The 15106-nt window shown below is 43.5% G+C and overlaps 1 protein-coding gene across 3 annotated transcripts in view; it reads right to left on the bottom strand.

Moving 5' to 3' along the window:
* dtnbp1a (dystrobrevin binding protein 1a) overlaps window positions 1-15106 on the bottom strand; it is a 335730-nt gene that overhangs the window by 193658 nt on the left and 126966 nt on the right. The window contains exons 7-8 of one of the 3 annotated variants that reach the window (XM_038797047.1): window positions 9001-9023; window positions 7906-7932 (exon numbers count right to left, since the gene is read on the bottom strand). The exons of 1 other annotated variant lie outside the window; for it this stretch is intronic. In XM_038797047.1, coding sequence (XP_038652975.1) covers window positions 7906-7932; window positions 9001-9023 — 50 coding nt within the window. The remainder of the gene's footprint in view (window positions 1-7905; window positions 7933-9000; window positions 9024-15106) is intronic. One more of the 3 variants, XM_038797048.1, reaches the window with a different exon arrangement.

The raw sequence follows: 15106 nt of genomic DNA on the forward strand, positions 1-15106 counted from the left end.
TATGCTCCAAGAAGCTCCATTTGTATTCAGTTGTAACCTGGATCAGGCAGAAGATACAAAAGTCTGAGAACACGCACAAACAGATTCAAAAACAGCTTCTTCCCCGCTGTTACCAGACTCCTAAACGACCCTCTTATGGACTGAACTGATTAATACTACACTCCTGTATGCTTCACCCAATGCCGGTATTACGGACCAGGGTTTAAGGAACCCCAAAGTGTATCATGGGATTCACCTGACCCATAACTTTGAATAGATTTTGGTTATGGGGAGCACAAGGGCCTACTTTACAGGTGTGATGCACCAGAGAACTAAGAGTATCTTTAAACAAAAACAATGTTTATTCTATGAATCAGGTTAACATTTTTAAACACACCCAGTAAACATCTTAGCAACTATCAACTCAAATACCCCACCAAAATACAGTACTCCATAAGTAACCCTTAATCTTTCCTTGTAACATCCATAAGACAAATACCCTCTTCAACACAGACATCAGGTTTAAATTCTCTACTGAGAGCAGTTATCACTTTTAAATTAGCAGGGGATTTGAAGACAGTCCTTTCATGCAGAAAGAAATCAGAATTACACCGGGTTATGCTGGATGCAGCTCCCAATCTGCAAAACTAAACTAAACACACACTGTAGCTGGTAGCTCAAACTAAAAGTAAAACAGACAGACAGCCCAACTCCGCTCACACTCTGACATCACTACAACTATTTGATAAACACCCATTTCTTAAAAATTCTCTCACATGACGGCTCCCCCAAGAAAAACAAATAAACCATCAACTTCAAGATGGTTGGAGACTTCCGGTGACGGCGGGCGGGAGGCAGCCGCGCGTTGGAGGGCTCCCGTTTGGGAACGACATTGTCAGGGATTGACGCCCAGTCCTAGGGGCAGCGAAGGCGGTAAAGGTCAGGAGAAAGCACAGGGAAGGGATATGTCGAGGACCAGTAAAAAAACGCCTATGAAAACAGCTGAAAGTCCGTCGGGGAGTAGAAAGGTCATTGCAGGGTCACCAAGGAAAATGGAGGCTGGAGCACCCGGGGAGGCCGTATTGCTTACGGCTGAAGAAATAACTAAGGTGATGGCTGAGGAATTCGAAAGGCAGTTTACAAAATACATGGAGACAATGAGGAAGGAGATGAGGGAGGTTTGAGTGTGCTGGTGGAGGAGGCGATTTCCCCGGTGACGACGGCGGTGGCGAGTGCAGTGGAGGAGGTGCGGAAGCAAGGGGAGGCGCTGAAGGAAGTGTAGGAGACGTTATTGCAGCACGGTGATCAACTTACCTCAATGGGGAAGGAGATGCGGAAGGTGATGGAGATTAACAAGGATCTGCGAGGAAAAATGGAAGACCTGGAAAACAGATCTAGGCGACAGAATTTGAGGATTGTGGGGCTGCCCGAAGGAGTTGCAGGGCCGAGGCCGACTGAGTATTTTGCTGCGATGCTGGCGAAACTATTGGGGGAGGGGAGGATCCCTCCTGATATGAACTGGATCGGCGAGTGAGCTGCCAAGGGTAGTGACTCTGTGCTTCCATAGGTACAGTAGGTCCTGTGCTGGGCCAAGCAGAAGCGGATGGTGCAGTGGGCTGGAGCTGATATACGTGTATACCAGGACTTGACAGTGGCGCTGGCGAGGAGGCGGGCTGCTTTCAACCGGGTGAAGAGGGCACTGTACATTAGCACGGTGCAGTGCAGCATTGTATATCCAGCGAAGCCGAGGGTGACTTACAAGCTCAAGGACTTTTATTTTAGAACGGCGGAAGCAACGGAGGAGTTCGCGAAGGCAGAAGGACTGTGGCAGAACTGAGAAATTGAGAAATGGCCATGTGCCGATGTAACCTCATGACTGTATTTTCTTCTTTTTTGTTTCACTGCGTGCAGGTGTATGGGCTAAAGGAGCCAATGTTGTATATATTTGGACAAGGGAAGTGATGGGACTTTCACTCGAAGTGAGGGCTCTTTGGGGTGTAGGTGGATATGCGGGGTTTGTGCGCTAAAAGGGGGAAGAGGGACCCGGGCGGGGGCCTCCACGCTGGCCGGTTTAAGCCGGCCAGTGAACGGGAGTGAGGTGGGGGGAGGGGCTGCGGCCATCGGAGCCTGGCAGAACAGGGTCCGAGCGGTCTAGCTGGGGTGGAAAGTTGGGGGGAAGGAACCGAGGTTGGGGGGAGAAGTTTTACAAGAGGCAGTGGACGGGAGGAGTTGGGAGAGTTGGGGAGGGAGTGGGGGGGGGGGGGGGGGGGGGGGGGAGATGAGTGGACTCTAAGGTGACCATGGGTGGTCCCGGACTCCTTTTTTCTTTTTCTCCTTTGTTTTTTGTTTCCACCGTGGGAGGGTTTGTTTTGTTGGATGCATTTATTGACAGGTGGCCGTTGTTTGGGGTGGTGGGAGGATGGGATCGTTATTATTGTTAAGGGGATTGATTTTGTATTTGTTACCGTTTACTGTCTGTGGGTGGGGTTTAAATTTATAAGGAAAATGTGAAAATGGAGAATAAAAACATTTATTAAAAAAAACTTCAAGTTGGTTTCACTTTTCACCTTTTCACTTTCCTTTAAGAAATATTGACAGTGAATATACCGTTTCTTTTAACAAAACATGCAAACATTTATAACAACATAGTCCATTTTAGTTCTTCTTCCTCCATCTGGACTCCTCCTTGATTGACAGTCTCCTGGGACAAGTAGGTCTCTGCACAATCCATCTATTTCTCTGCGCCTCAGCATTTCTCTTTAAAGTCAGATACATTAGTTCAATCCAATCACAGAGTCCCTTGTAATTCTCCAACACAGGAGCATTGGCTAACACAGCAGTCAGGCAGTCAAATGCCTGTTGACAGTCCGCTGTTCACTTAAATTTGCTGCACTTTCTTAGCAAGTCTATCAGTGGAGCAACCACACTGCTAAAGTTCGGCACAAATTTCTGGTAGATAATACCTCATGCCAAGAAATCATATTATTTTCCTTTGTGTCCAGGGTATTGGAAACTCCTCAATAACGTTTGTTTTCACATCCCGTGGGACCATTCAACCCTGTCCGATTATATGGCCCAATAAAGTGACTTGGGCTTTTCTAAATTCACTTTTGGTCAGGTTTACCACCAAGCCGCCTCCTGAAGTCAATCGAATAACTCCATCAGATGCTGTAAATGTTCCTTCTATGTCTAACTGTAAATTACTTGTTCGTTGATGTATACTATACAATTGGGTAATCCTGAAACTTTGTTAATTAAGCGCTGAAATGTAGCTGGGGCGTTTTTCATGCCAAGTGGCATAACTTTGAATTGGTATATACCATCTGGAGTCACAAAAGCTGAAATCTCCTTCACCATTTCGGATAAAGGTACCTGCGAGTAACCTTTAAGTAAATCCAGTTTGGAAATAAAAGCTGATTGTCCCACCTTCTAAATGCAATCCTCCAAACGTGGGATAGGATAAGAGTCCATTCTTGTAACTGCATTAACCTTTCTATAGTCCACACACAACCGTTGGGTACCGTCTGGTTTTGGTACCATCACTATAGGTGAGCTACATTGGCTGCAACTCACTTCAATTATGCCATTTTGAAGCATACTCTCAATTTGTTTGTTAACCTGTTCCAATTTTAAAGGGTTAAGTCTATATGGATGTTGTTTAATTGGAACAGCATTTTCCCACATCTACATCATGTTAGCAATTTTAGTGCTTCCCAACTATCTCCACAAACTTGTCCATGTGATATCAATAACTCTTTCAGGTCAGTCCGTTTTTCCTCTGGAAGGTAACTCAACAATTTATCCCAATTTTTAAGAACATGCTCATTTTCCAATTACATTTGAGGTATGTCAAATTCACAGTTATCTGGATTTGGTTCGTCACCGAGTTAGAATCATTAAAACCTCCTCCATTTGCTCTCCTTCCCTTTCAAATTACTTTTAGCATATTCACACAACACACTTGGTGAGTTTTCCTTCTATCCAGCGTTCTTATCACATAATTCACCTCATTTAATTTCCTTTCAATCTGATAAGGTCCACAAAACCTAGCTTTTAAAGGTTCACCTACCACTGGGAACAATACTAAAACTTTATCTCCAATCGCAAAACTAAGAACTTTGGATTTCTTGTCCGCTACCTGTTTCATCACATGTTGTGCAATTTCTAAATGTTGTCCAGCCAATTCACCTGCTCTATTTAATCGTTCCCTTAAAATTAATCCAATAATATAAGTTCCAATTTCTCACTCACCAATTTTTCCTTAATCAATTTAAGTGGTCCTCTTACCTCATGACCAAAAATTAGTTCAAAAGGACTAAATTCGGTTGACTCATTAGGTGCATCCCTAATTGCAAACAGTACAAATGGAATTCGTTTATCCCAATCCTCTAGATAATCATAACAATAAGCCCTCAACATTGTCTTTAATCTCTGATGCCACCTTTCTAACGCTCCCTGCAATTCTGGATGGTACGCAGTTGATTTAAATTGTTTTATTCCTAAACTATCCATAACTTCTTTGAATAACCTGGAGGTAAAATTTGATCCTTGACCCAATTGTATTTCTGTGGGTAGCCCATAACTGGTAAAAAAAAATTTAAGTAACTCCTCTACAACCCCTTTAGCTGTAATACTGCATACTGGAATGGCCTCTGGAAACCTAGTAGACACATCCATTATAGTCAAAAGATATCTGTTTTAGGAAGCGGTCCCACGCAATCAATTAAAACCCTTGTAAAAGGTTCCTCAAATGCTGGATAGGGTATTAAGGGCGTTGGTTTTTATCACTGCCTGATGTTTCCCTATCACTTGATATGTGTGACATAATCGACAAACTTTAACTACATCTTTATGTAATCTAGGCCAATAAAAATGTTTTTGTATTTTAGCACGAGTTGTCTTTATTCCCAAATGACCATCCACTGGTACCTTACGTGCTACTCGCAACACATCCTTTCTACCGGCAATACAACTTTCATCATAGAATTTACAGTGCAGGAGGCCATTCAGCCCATCGAGTCTGCACCGGCTCTTGGAAAGAGCACCCTACCCAAGGTCAACAACTCCACCCTATCCCCATAACCCAGTAACCCCACCCAACACTAAGGGCAATTTTGGACACTAAGGGCAATTTATCATGGCCAATCCACCTAACCTGCACATCTTTGGACTGTGGGAGGAAACCGGAGCACCCGGAGGAAACCCACGCACACACGGGGAGGACGTGCAGACTCCACACAGACAGTGACCCAAGCCGGAATCGAACCTGGGACCCTGGAGCTGTGAAGCAATTGTGCTATCCACAATGCTACCGTGCTACCCACTTCTGCCCACTTTTCACCCACCTGCATATGTAAAGGTCTCCATTTTCTCATCAAGACATCACTTTTACGGTAATAACATTCTGGTATACACTTCGATTCCTCTTCTGTGTATATCTTTCTGCTGTAACTCCGCCAATTTTCCTGAACTAAAAATATCCGCCTTATCCTCCACCTATTCTTGTTCTTTTCCAACCATCTGATCAAAAATTATTTCTGATAATTGAACTTCAACTTCATCTTCACTCTTTGATTTCTCCTTGTCTTAACCTGTGACTTTGCGACCTTGTTACTACACAATCCGGAAAAATCCCAGGATATTTGTCCTTCAACACTTCAGTTGTCTGATTTTACACTGGCTTATCAACCACAGTAGGCATCACTCCCACCTGCGATCCAGCTATATCATTACCCAAGATAAACTGTATTCCTGGACAAGATAGTTTCTCTATTATTCCTACTACCACTTCACCACTCTTAACTGGACTTTCCAATCTTACCTTATATAATTGGACACTACTCTTCTCACCCCGAATTCCACATATTACCACCTTTTCTGGCAAAATTCTTCCCAAACTACATAACTCCTCACCTCTTACCATTAAAGATTGACTAGCTCCCGTATCTCTTAAAACTGTGACTTCTTTACCTGCTCCTTCTGATACACATAGGTAAACTTTACCCACACAAGTAAATTTGTTAAAGAGATCTGGCACCTTCTTATCAATCACCTCTTAATCAGGCTGTACAATATTTTGCATCTCCTTCACTTCACTTGGGCTTTCCTTTACCACTTTAACAAACCACAATCTCTTATCCTGTTTTACCACATCAGCCTTTCCAGTGCTTTTCTTCCACCAGGAACACTGTGACTTTACATGGCCTAGTTTATTCAGATGAAAACATTTTAAACTTTTCATGTCTCTTCCACCCTCCTGGATTTCTTTTTTAATCAGAGGTACACTCTCCTTATTATCTCCCATCAGATCTCCTTTACCTTTACCACTTGAGTATTTCTCTTTCCTCAGTTTCTATCCCTCACAGGCTGGAACTGATGTCGTAAACCAAGCTTTGATTTTTGAACTAATTCATACTCATATGCCATTTCTGCTGCTAACCTCGCAGTTTTAACCCTCTGCTCTTCCACATGAGTTCTCACCACATCAGGAATTGAATTTTTTAACTCCTCCAAAAGTATAATTTCTGAGGGCTTCATACGTTTGGTCTATTTTCAAAGCCCTTATCCACCTATTAAAATTACTCGGATCCTTTCAAACGCCACATATATTTGACCTTGAATTTCTAAACCTTTGTCCGTAGGCTTCAGGCACTTGTTCATATGCACCTAAGATGGATTTTTTCACCTCCTCATACGTCCCAGATACCTCCTCTGATAGTGATGCAAACACTTCACGTGCCCTACCGACCAGCTTTTTTTGAATCAGCAATACCCACATGTCCGGTGGCCATTTCATTTGTTTAGCCACCTTCTCAAATGAAATGAAAAAAGCTTCTACACCTCCTCCTCGTCAAACCTTGGCAATGCTTGGACATATTTAGTAGATCCCCACCAAGCCTTCGACTATGACCCTCTTTCTCTTTATCCTCATCACTATCCTCCAACTGTAAATTTCCCTTTACACCCACCAATTGTAACTGACTGTCATGTTTCATGGCCATTTTCTGAGGTTCAAACTCTCTCACTTTTTCTTTTTCCCTGATTTGTACCCCCCTTTCTCTTTCTTTTTGTTCTGCTCAGGCTATTCTTTTCGTTTCTTTCTTCTCTCTCCTTTTTTTTGTCCCTCATTGCATATTCAAGCTGCTTTAATTCTTTCGCATAATCCAGTTCTTTAATCTGTAGCTGAAATTTTGCCACTCCTCATGAGTCAGATTGTATCTCACGCAATTTTAATTGCCCAGCTAGCACCGTAAGCACCTCTTCTTTTCGCATTCTGTCAGGTAATGTTAACTGCAATGTTTTTGCCAAATCTAAAAGCCTGTTTTAGTCTCTGTTCGTAAGGTACTGCATGTGACCGTCCCCACCCCCACAAACTTCACAGCTTCTTAAAAAGCCATTGTCCACAACACACTCCCTACTTAAACTGATATACCCCACCTGAAAAGCAACCACAAATACGCTCATCCTTCACTGTCTTTAAGTTCACTAAGCCACCCAATAGATAGACTTTTATCACTCTCAAGCCCCCACTTTATTATGGACCAGGGTTTAGAGAACCCCAAAGTGTATCATGGAGTTCACCTGACCCATAACTTTGAATAGATTTTGGTTATGGGGAGCACAGGGGCCCACTTTCCAGGTGATGCACCAGAGAATTAAGAGCATTTTTAAACAAAAACAATGTTTATTCCATGAATCCAGTTAACATTTTTAAACACAAACAGTAAACATCTTAGCAACTATCAACTCAAAAACTCCTCCCAAAGAATGCAGTAACCCGTAATCTTTCCTGGTAACATCCATAAGACAAATGCCCTCTTCAACACAGACATCAGGTTTAAATTCTCTACTGAGAGCATTATCACTTTTAGGTTAACACGTGATTTGAAGACGTTCCTTTCATGCAGAAAGAAATCAGAATTTCACCTTGTTTTGCTGGATGCAGCTCACAACCTGCAAAACGAAGCTAAACACACCCTGTAGCTGCTAGCTCAAAGCAAAAGTAAAACACAGACAGCCCAGCTCCACCCACACTCTGACATCACTGTAGCTATTTGATAAACACCCATTTTGTAAAGGTACATCCACGACAGCTATCTGATAAATACCCATTTCTTAAAGGTACTCTCACATGAAATCGGTGTCTCTGTATTTACATTGTGTACCTTGTGCTCCCCTCATATATATTTTCTTTTCATGTAGAAATGATCTGTTTGGGCTGCATGCAGAAAAATACTTTTCACTGTACACGTGGCAATAAACAAATCCAAATCCTGGACTGTGTTCATACAGCATAAGTAGATACATTTAAACTCAGTCTAACCATTAAGCATCTACACACAAACATAAACTTTAGAATAAAAGTTACTTTGTGACAGTGAATCATTTAATATTTTATACCTGTCTTCCCAATATAAAACTGCACAACTATGCAGTGTTCCTTAAAATAATGCATGTGAAGCAAACAAAAGTGTTTCATTGAAAACAAATTGACAAATAAGATTAAAAACTAAGCCTAGCCTTCAATTAATTGAGCATTAAGGTCAAATTTGTTTTAGCCCAGATCTTGTGAAGTATGCAGCTTACATGTAATTGTCAAAGGTGAAACTGTGTCCTGTCTTGTGGAGAGACCAAGACAGAAGGTTCATTTACTGCATCCCTCAAAGAGAAAGGGAGAAAACTCACCCACCATATTTCTCAACAGGCAATTCCAGCAGAGAAAGTATTTGCATAGGAACTTTCCCATTCACAGTGGCTCAGATTCTTCTCAAAATGGCAAGATAGCGACAGCTTTTAACGTAAAGACCAAATGAAAAATGCACCATTTCCCCAATGTGATTGTTCACTGCTCTTTTCCAAAACACGATAGTGATCAAGTTATTAAATTGTAATTTGGATTTAACAGTCACCCTCTGGCAGTAAAATTATATTTATACTATGTTCTAAGCAATCTCTGGAAATGAGTTTCCACCATTGTGACAGGCAACAAAAGCAAGATTGTCAAATAAAAAGAAACCCTACCTTTCAAAGCTTCAATTTTTTTCCTATAAAGAAAATAAAATAGGTGTTAATATGTGCATGTTCCATTTAGAATTACTGCAACATTCAAGTCAATTATTTAAAAAAACAAGTAATCTTTTGTTGAACTACTTTATTAATCACAAGAAAATTGTCTTCATAGCTTGTTAAATTCATGAAGGTGCAATTACATTCCCTATTTTTTTTTAATAAACAATTTTATTGAGGTAGTTTTTGGCTTTATAAACAGTTACAGACATCATCAGAAAGCAAAAAAGGCAAAAATGTGCAAACATCCACGTACTTTCAATACTTCCATCGTAACATATTGCACAAGCCCGCTCCCCTCCCACCGGTACTACCCGCCATATTTTCCCTCCTACTCTACTCTACCCCCCCCTCCCCCCCAGCTGACGCTCACTCTCCCGCAAAGAAATCAATAAATAGTTGCCACCTCCGGGTGAACCCCTGCACAGATCCCCTCAAGGCGAACTTAATTTTTTCCATCCCCAGGAAACTCAACATGTCCGCAAGCCACCACTCAGTCTTCGGGGGCTTTGAGTCCCTCCACGCCAATAATATTCGTCGCCGGGCTATCAGGGAAGCAATGGCCAACGCATCGGCCTCTTTCTCCCCCTGGACGCCCGGGTCTTCCGAAACCCCAAAAATTGCCACCCCTGGACTCATCACCACCCTTGTTTTTAGCACCTGGGACATGACCCCCGCAAATCCCTCCCAGTACCCCCTCAGCTTAGGGCATGCCCAAAACATGTGAACATGGTTTGCTGGTCCTCCCGCGCACCTAGCGCATTTGTCCTCTATCCCGAAAAATTTGCTCATCCGAGCCACCGTCATATGGGCCCGGTGTACATTCCCTATTTTTAATAGCAACAAAATCAGCGTTACAGATTATAGATGTTTCTCTTCTCAATTAGCAAAGAAATATACTAAAAGTAGCAGAAAACCAAGGCAGGTGGCGTCATTTCGACAATCTAAAAAACCTTGCAAGACCTCCATCTTTCGTTCTTTCCAACAAGTGAAAAGCTTCTAAGCACATTCACCCTAACTTCTCAGTCTGGTATGTTCTTATATTTCATAACTCCCATGCTAATGCCACTTTGTTCCCCAAACGCAGGTCTCATGCAGTCAGTTATAAAGCCAAATGCAAAATTGACAAGACCTTCTAGCTATCATAAAGGTGTAGCAGTAAAATATACTTCACGTATCTCAGTAATTCAGTTAAAAATAAATATTTTATGTGTAATTTTCAACTCCAACAATTTTTTGGAAACAATGAGAATATAGATAACTGCTTCATGATAAATAGTGCTGCTTTGTAAAAAGAATGAACACTGGATAATTGTCCCATACTCTATATCCATTATGAACATTTTTATTGCAAGTTACAGATCTCTTTCTGGAGAAGGAATTTGGAACATATATAGTCACAATTTAGGCGGCGTTTTCAAATTTTAAAATCAGTTTTTAACGCCAAAGAACATAATGGGGAAATTTCAAAGTTGGAAATCCCATGTTCTGCACTTTCATTTCTATCACCAATTCGTACGGCAAATACGTTTCAGGAGGAGAAAGCAGTAGAGAGGCCCAAGAGGTTTACATGCAGAACCCCAGTTACAGATGAGGCAGCTGAAGCTATGATCAATGGTGATGCAATGAATATCAGAGATGCAGAAAGAGCCAGAATTAGAAGTTTAAAAAAAATATTTCACAGGATGTAGGAATCACTGGCTAGGCCAGCGTTCATTGCCCACCCCTAACTGCCCTTAAGATGGTGGTGAGCGGCCTTCTTGTGAGTGCTCCAGTCCATGAGGTGTAGGTACACCCACTGTGCTGTTAGGTAGGATGTTGAAGGATTTTGACCTATCAACAGCGAAGGAAAAGTGATATAGTTCCAAGTCAGGATGACGTGTAGCTTGGGGGAGGGGGGCAACTTTCAGGTAATGGATAATTTTATTCCAATTTTCAGTTTACAAACATACAAAATATTCAACCAGATTCACACAATATTCAAAAAATATCCTCCATCCCCCATCCCGTCACCCCATTCCAGTTTAAAATAATTAACAATTTTCCAGAATAACATTACAACCATTTATGTACAGCAGTTAACAATATTCCAATCTTTTTATCCACCCCACACAAATCCAAAAGAGGCAACGACCAAACCCCAATGCCCTCCCTCCCCCTCTAGCATCTGATGGTGACCAACTCTCTGAAAAAGGAAATAAACATCTACCATCCGAGATACAACCTTCCAGCTGACCTTTTCATTGGAAACTTAATTTTTAAAAAATAAATTGTGAGTGCCCAATTCATTTTTCCCAATTAAGGGGTAATTTAGCATGGCCAATCCACCTAGTCTGCATACCTTTGGGTTGTGGGGGCTTCACCCACGCAGACATGGGGAGAATGTGCAAACTCCACATGGATAGTGACCTGGGGCCAGGAACGAACTCGGGTCTTTGGCGCCATGAGACAGCAGTGCTACCCACTGCGCCATTGTGCAGCCCAGATACTTGATTTTTTTTTCTAAGTGTAAGAACTCCATCAGGTTGCCGAGCCAAGCCACCGCACTGGGTGGGGTCGAGGTCTTCAAACCAAACTAGATTCGTCTACGAGCTATGGAAAGAGCAAAGGCAAAAGCATCTGCCTTCACCCACGTCTGTAACTCTGGTAAAGTTTGAGATCCCCAAAATAGCCAAAAGGCATGGCTCCAAGACAATCCCAAGAATTCCCGACATGGTGCTTAAGGCGATGGGCCCGGACGGGGTCCTTGGTCTTGCACTCAAATCCTGTGCGGTCCAGCTGGCAGATGCGTTCGCGGACATCTTCAACCTTTCCCTCCTCTATTCCGAGGTTCCCATCTACTTCAAGAAGACCATCGTACAAAAACTACCAGGCAACGTGCTTCAATGACTACCGTCCGGTGGCCCTGACATCGATCGTAATGAAGTGCTTCGAGAGGTTGGTCATGAGGCACATTACTCCATACTCCCAGAATATCTAGATCCACTGCAATTCGCATGCCATCGCAACCGGTCGACAGCAGACGCCATCTCCCTGGCCCTACACTCATCCCTGGAGCACCTCGACAAGGACTCCTACATCAGACTCCTATTTATTGACTACAGCTCTGCCTTCAACACCATAATCCCAGCCAAGCTCATATCAAAGCTCAAAGCTCGGACTTGGCTCCTCACTCTGCAACTGGATCCTCGATTTTCTGACCCATAGACCCAAATCAAAAAGAGTAAACAACAACACCTCCTCCACGATAGTCCTCAATATCGGGCCCCGCAAGGCTGCGTACTTAGCCCCCTACTATACTCCCTATACACACACGACTACGTGGCAAAATTTGGCTCCAACTCGACCTACAAGTTTGCTGACGACATGACGGCAGTGGGCCGGATCTCGAAAAATGGTGAGTCAGAATTTAGGAGGGAGATAGAGAACCTAGTGGAGGATGTAACAACAACAATCTCTCCCTCAATGTCAGCAAAATTAAAGAGCTGGTCATTGACTTCAGGAAGCAAAGCACTGTACACACACGTGTGTCTGCATCAACAGGGCCGAGATGGAAATGGTTGACAGCTTCAAATTCCTAGGTGTGCACATCATCAAAAATCTGTCCTGGTCCACCCAGGCGCTACCACCAAGAAAGCACAACAGCCCCTATACTTCCTCAGGAAATTAAGGAAATTCAGCATGTTCACATTGACTCTTACCAACTTTTAGAGGTGCACCATAGAAAGCATCCTATCTGGCTGCAACATAGTCTGTTATGGCAACTGCTCGGCCCAAGACCAGAAGAAACTACAGGGAGCCGTGAACACCACCCAGTGCATTACACAAACCCGCCTCCCATCCATTGACTCTATCCACACCGCTGCCTTGAGAAAGTGGGCAGCATAATCAAAGACCCCTCCAATCCGGCTTATTCACTCTTTCAACTTCTTCCATCAGGCAGGAGATACAAAAGTCTGAGAACACCGGCTTACTCACTCTTTCAACTTCTTCCATAGAGCAGTGAAAGTCTGAGAACACGCACTAACAGATTCAAAAATAGCTTCTTCTCCACTGTTACCAGACTCCTAAACGACCCTCTTATGGACTGACAGATCTATGGACTGGTCTAATCTCTTCAAACATTTTCACCCAATGTCTGTGTCTATGTATTTACATTGTGCATTTAATGTTTGCCCTATAAGGTATTTTCTTTTCATATACAGAATAATGATCTGTTTGAGCTGCACGCAGAACAATACTTTTCACTGTACCTTGGTACACGTGACAATAAACCAATCCAATCCAAAGGTACACCCAGCTTCTGTCGCGACAAGACGGACTTCCTACAGAAACTCACCACCCATGGACCAGTTGAACCAGGAACATTCCTCGTCACAATGGACGTCTCGGCACTCTACACCAGCATCCCCCATGACGACGGCATTGCTGCAACAGCCTCAGTACTCAACACCGACAACTGCCAATCTCCAGACGCAATTCTGCCAACTCATCCGCTTCATTCTGGATCACAACGTCTTCACCTTCGACAACAGGTTCTTCATCCAGACGCACAGAACAGCCATGGGGACCAAATCTGCACCTCAATATGCCAACATCTTCATGCACAAGTTTGAAGAAGACCTCCTCACTGCACAGGACCTTCAACCGACGTTATACACCAGGTACATCGATTACATTTTTTTCCTTTGGACCCACGGCGAAGAATCATTGAAACGACCACACGATGACATCAATAAGTTCCATCCCACCATCAGACTCACCATGGACTACTCTCCAAAATCAGTTACATTCTTGGATACACTCATCTCTATCAAGGACGGTCACCTCAGCACTTCGCTTTACCGCAAGCCCACGGATAACCTCACGATGCTCCACTTCTCCAGCTTCCACCCTAAACAGATTAAAGAAGCCATCCCCTATGGACAAGCCCTCCGTATACTAAGGATCTGCTCAGACGAGGAGGAGCGTAACAGACATCTACAGATGCTGAAAGATGCCCTCATACGAACGGGATATGGCACTCGACTCATCAATCGACAGTTCCAACGCGTCACAGCAAAAAACCACACCGACCTCCTAAGATGACAAACACGGGACACAACCGACAGAGTACCCTTCGTCGTCCAGTACTTTCCTGGAGCGGAGAAATGATGACATTTTCTTCGCAGCCTTCAACACGTCATCGACGAAGATGAACACTTCTAAGGTCATCCCCACACCCCCACTACTTGCCTTCAAACAACCGCGCAACCTCAAACAAACCATTGTTTGCAGCAAACTACCCAGCCTTCAGAACAGCGACCACGACACCACACAACCCTGCCAAGGCAATCTCTGCAAGACGTGCCAGATCATCGACATGGATACCACCGTTACACATGAGAACACCACCCACCAGGTACGCGGTAGATACTCATGCGACTCGGCCAATGTTGTCTACCTCATATGCTGCAGGAAAGGATGTCCCGAAGCGTGGTACATTGGTGAGACCATGCAGACGCTGCGACAATGAATGAATGGGCATCGCGCAACAATCACCAGGCAGGAATGTTCCCTTCCAGTTGGGGAACACTTCAACAGTCAAGGGCATTCAGCCTCTGATCTCCGGTTAAGCGTTCTCCAAGGCGGCCTTCAGGACACGCGACAACGCAGAACCGCCGCGCAGAAACGTATTGCCAAGTTCCGCACACGAGTGCAGCCTCAACCGGGACCTGGGATTCATGTCGCATTACATTCATCCCCCGCCATCTGGCCTGGGCTTGCAAAATCCTACCAACTGTCCTGGCTTGAGACAATTCACACCTCTTTAACCTGGTTACCCCTATCTCTGGATCTGTAAAGACTTAATTACCTGCAAATGCTCGCATTCTGAGCACTGTCTTGCATCTTTGAATTTTTCTATATATATGTTTCTGGAACGTACCTCTTCATTCACCTGAGAAAGGAGCAGTGCTCCAAAAGCTAGTCTTTGAAACAAACCTGTTGGACTTTAACCTGGTGTTGTAAGACTTCTTACTGTGCTCAATCTAAAGAGGACACTCAAAAGTTCATTAGCCCA

The sequence above is a fragment of the Scyliorhinus canicula genome, chromosome 5, assembly GCF_902713615.1.
Source record: "Scyliorhinus canicula chromosome 5, sScyCan1.1, whole genome shotgun sequence".
Classification (NCBI taxonomy): domain Eukaryota; kingdom Metazoa; phylum Chordata; class Chondrichthyes; order Carcharhiniformes; family Scyliorhinidae; genus Scyliorhinus; species Scyliorhinus canicula.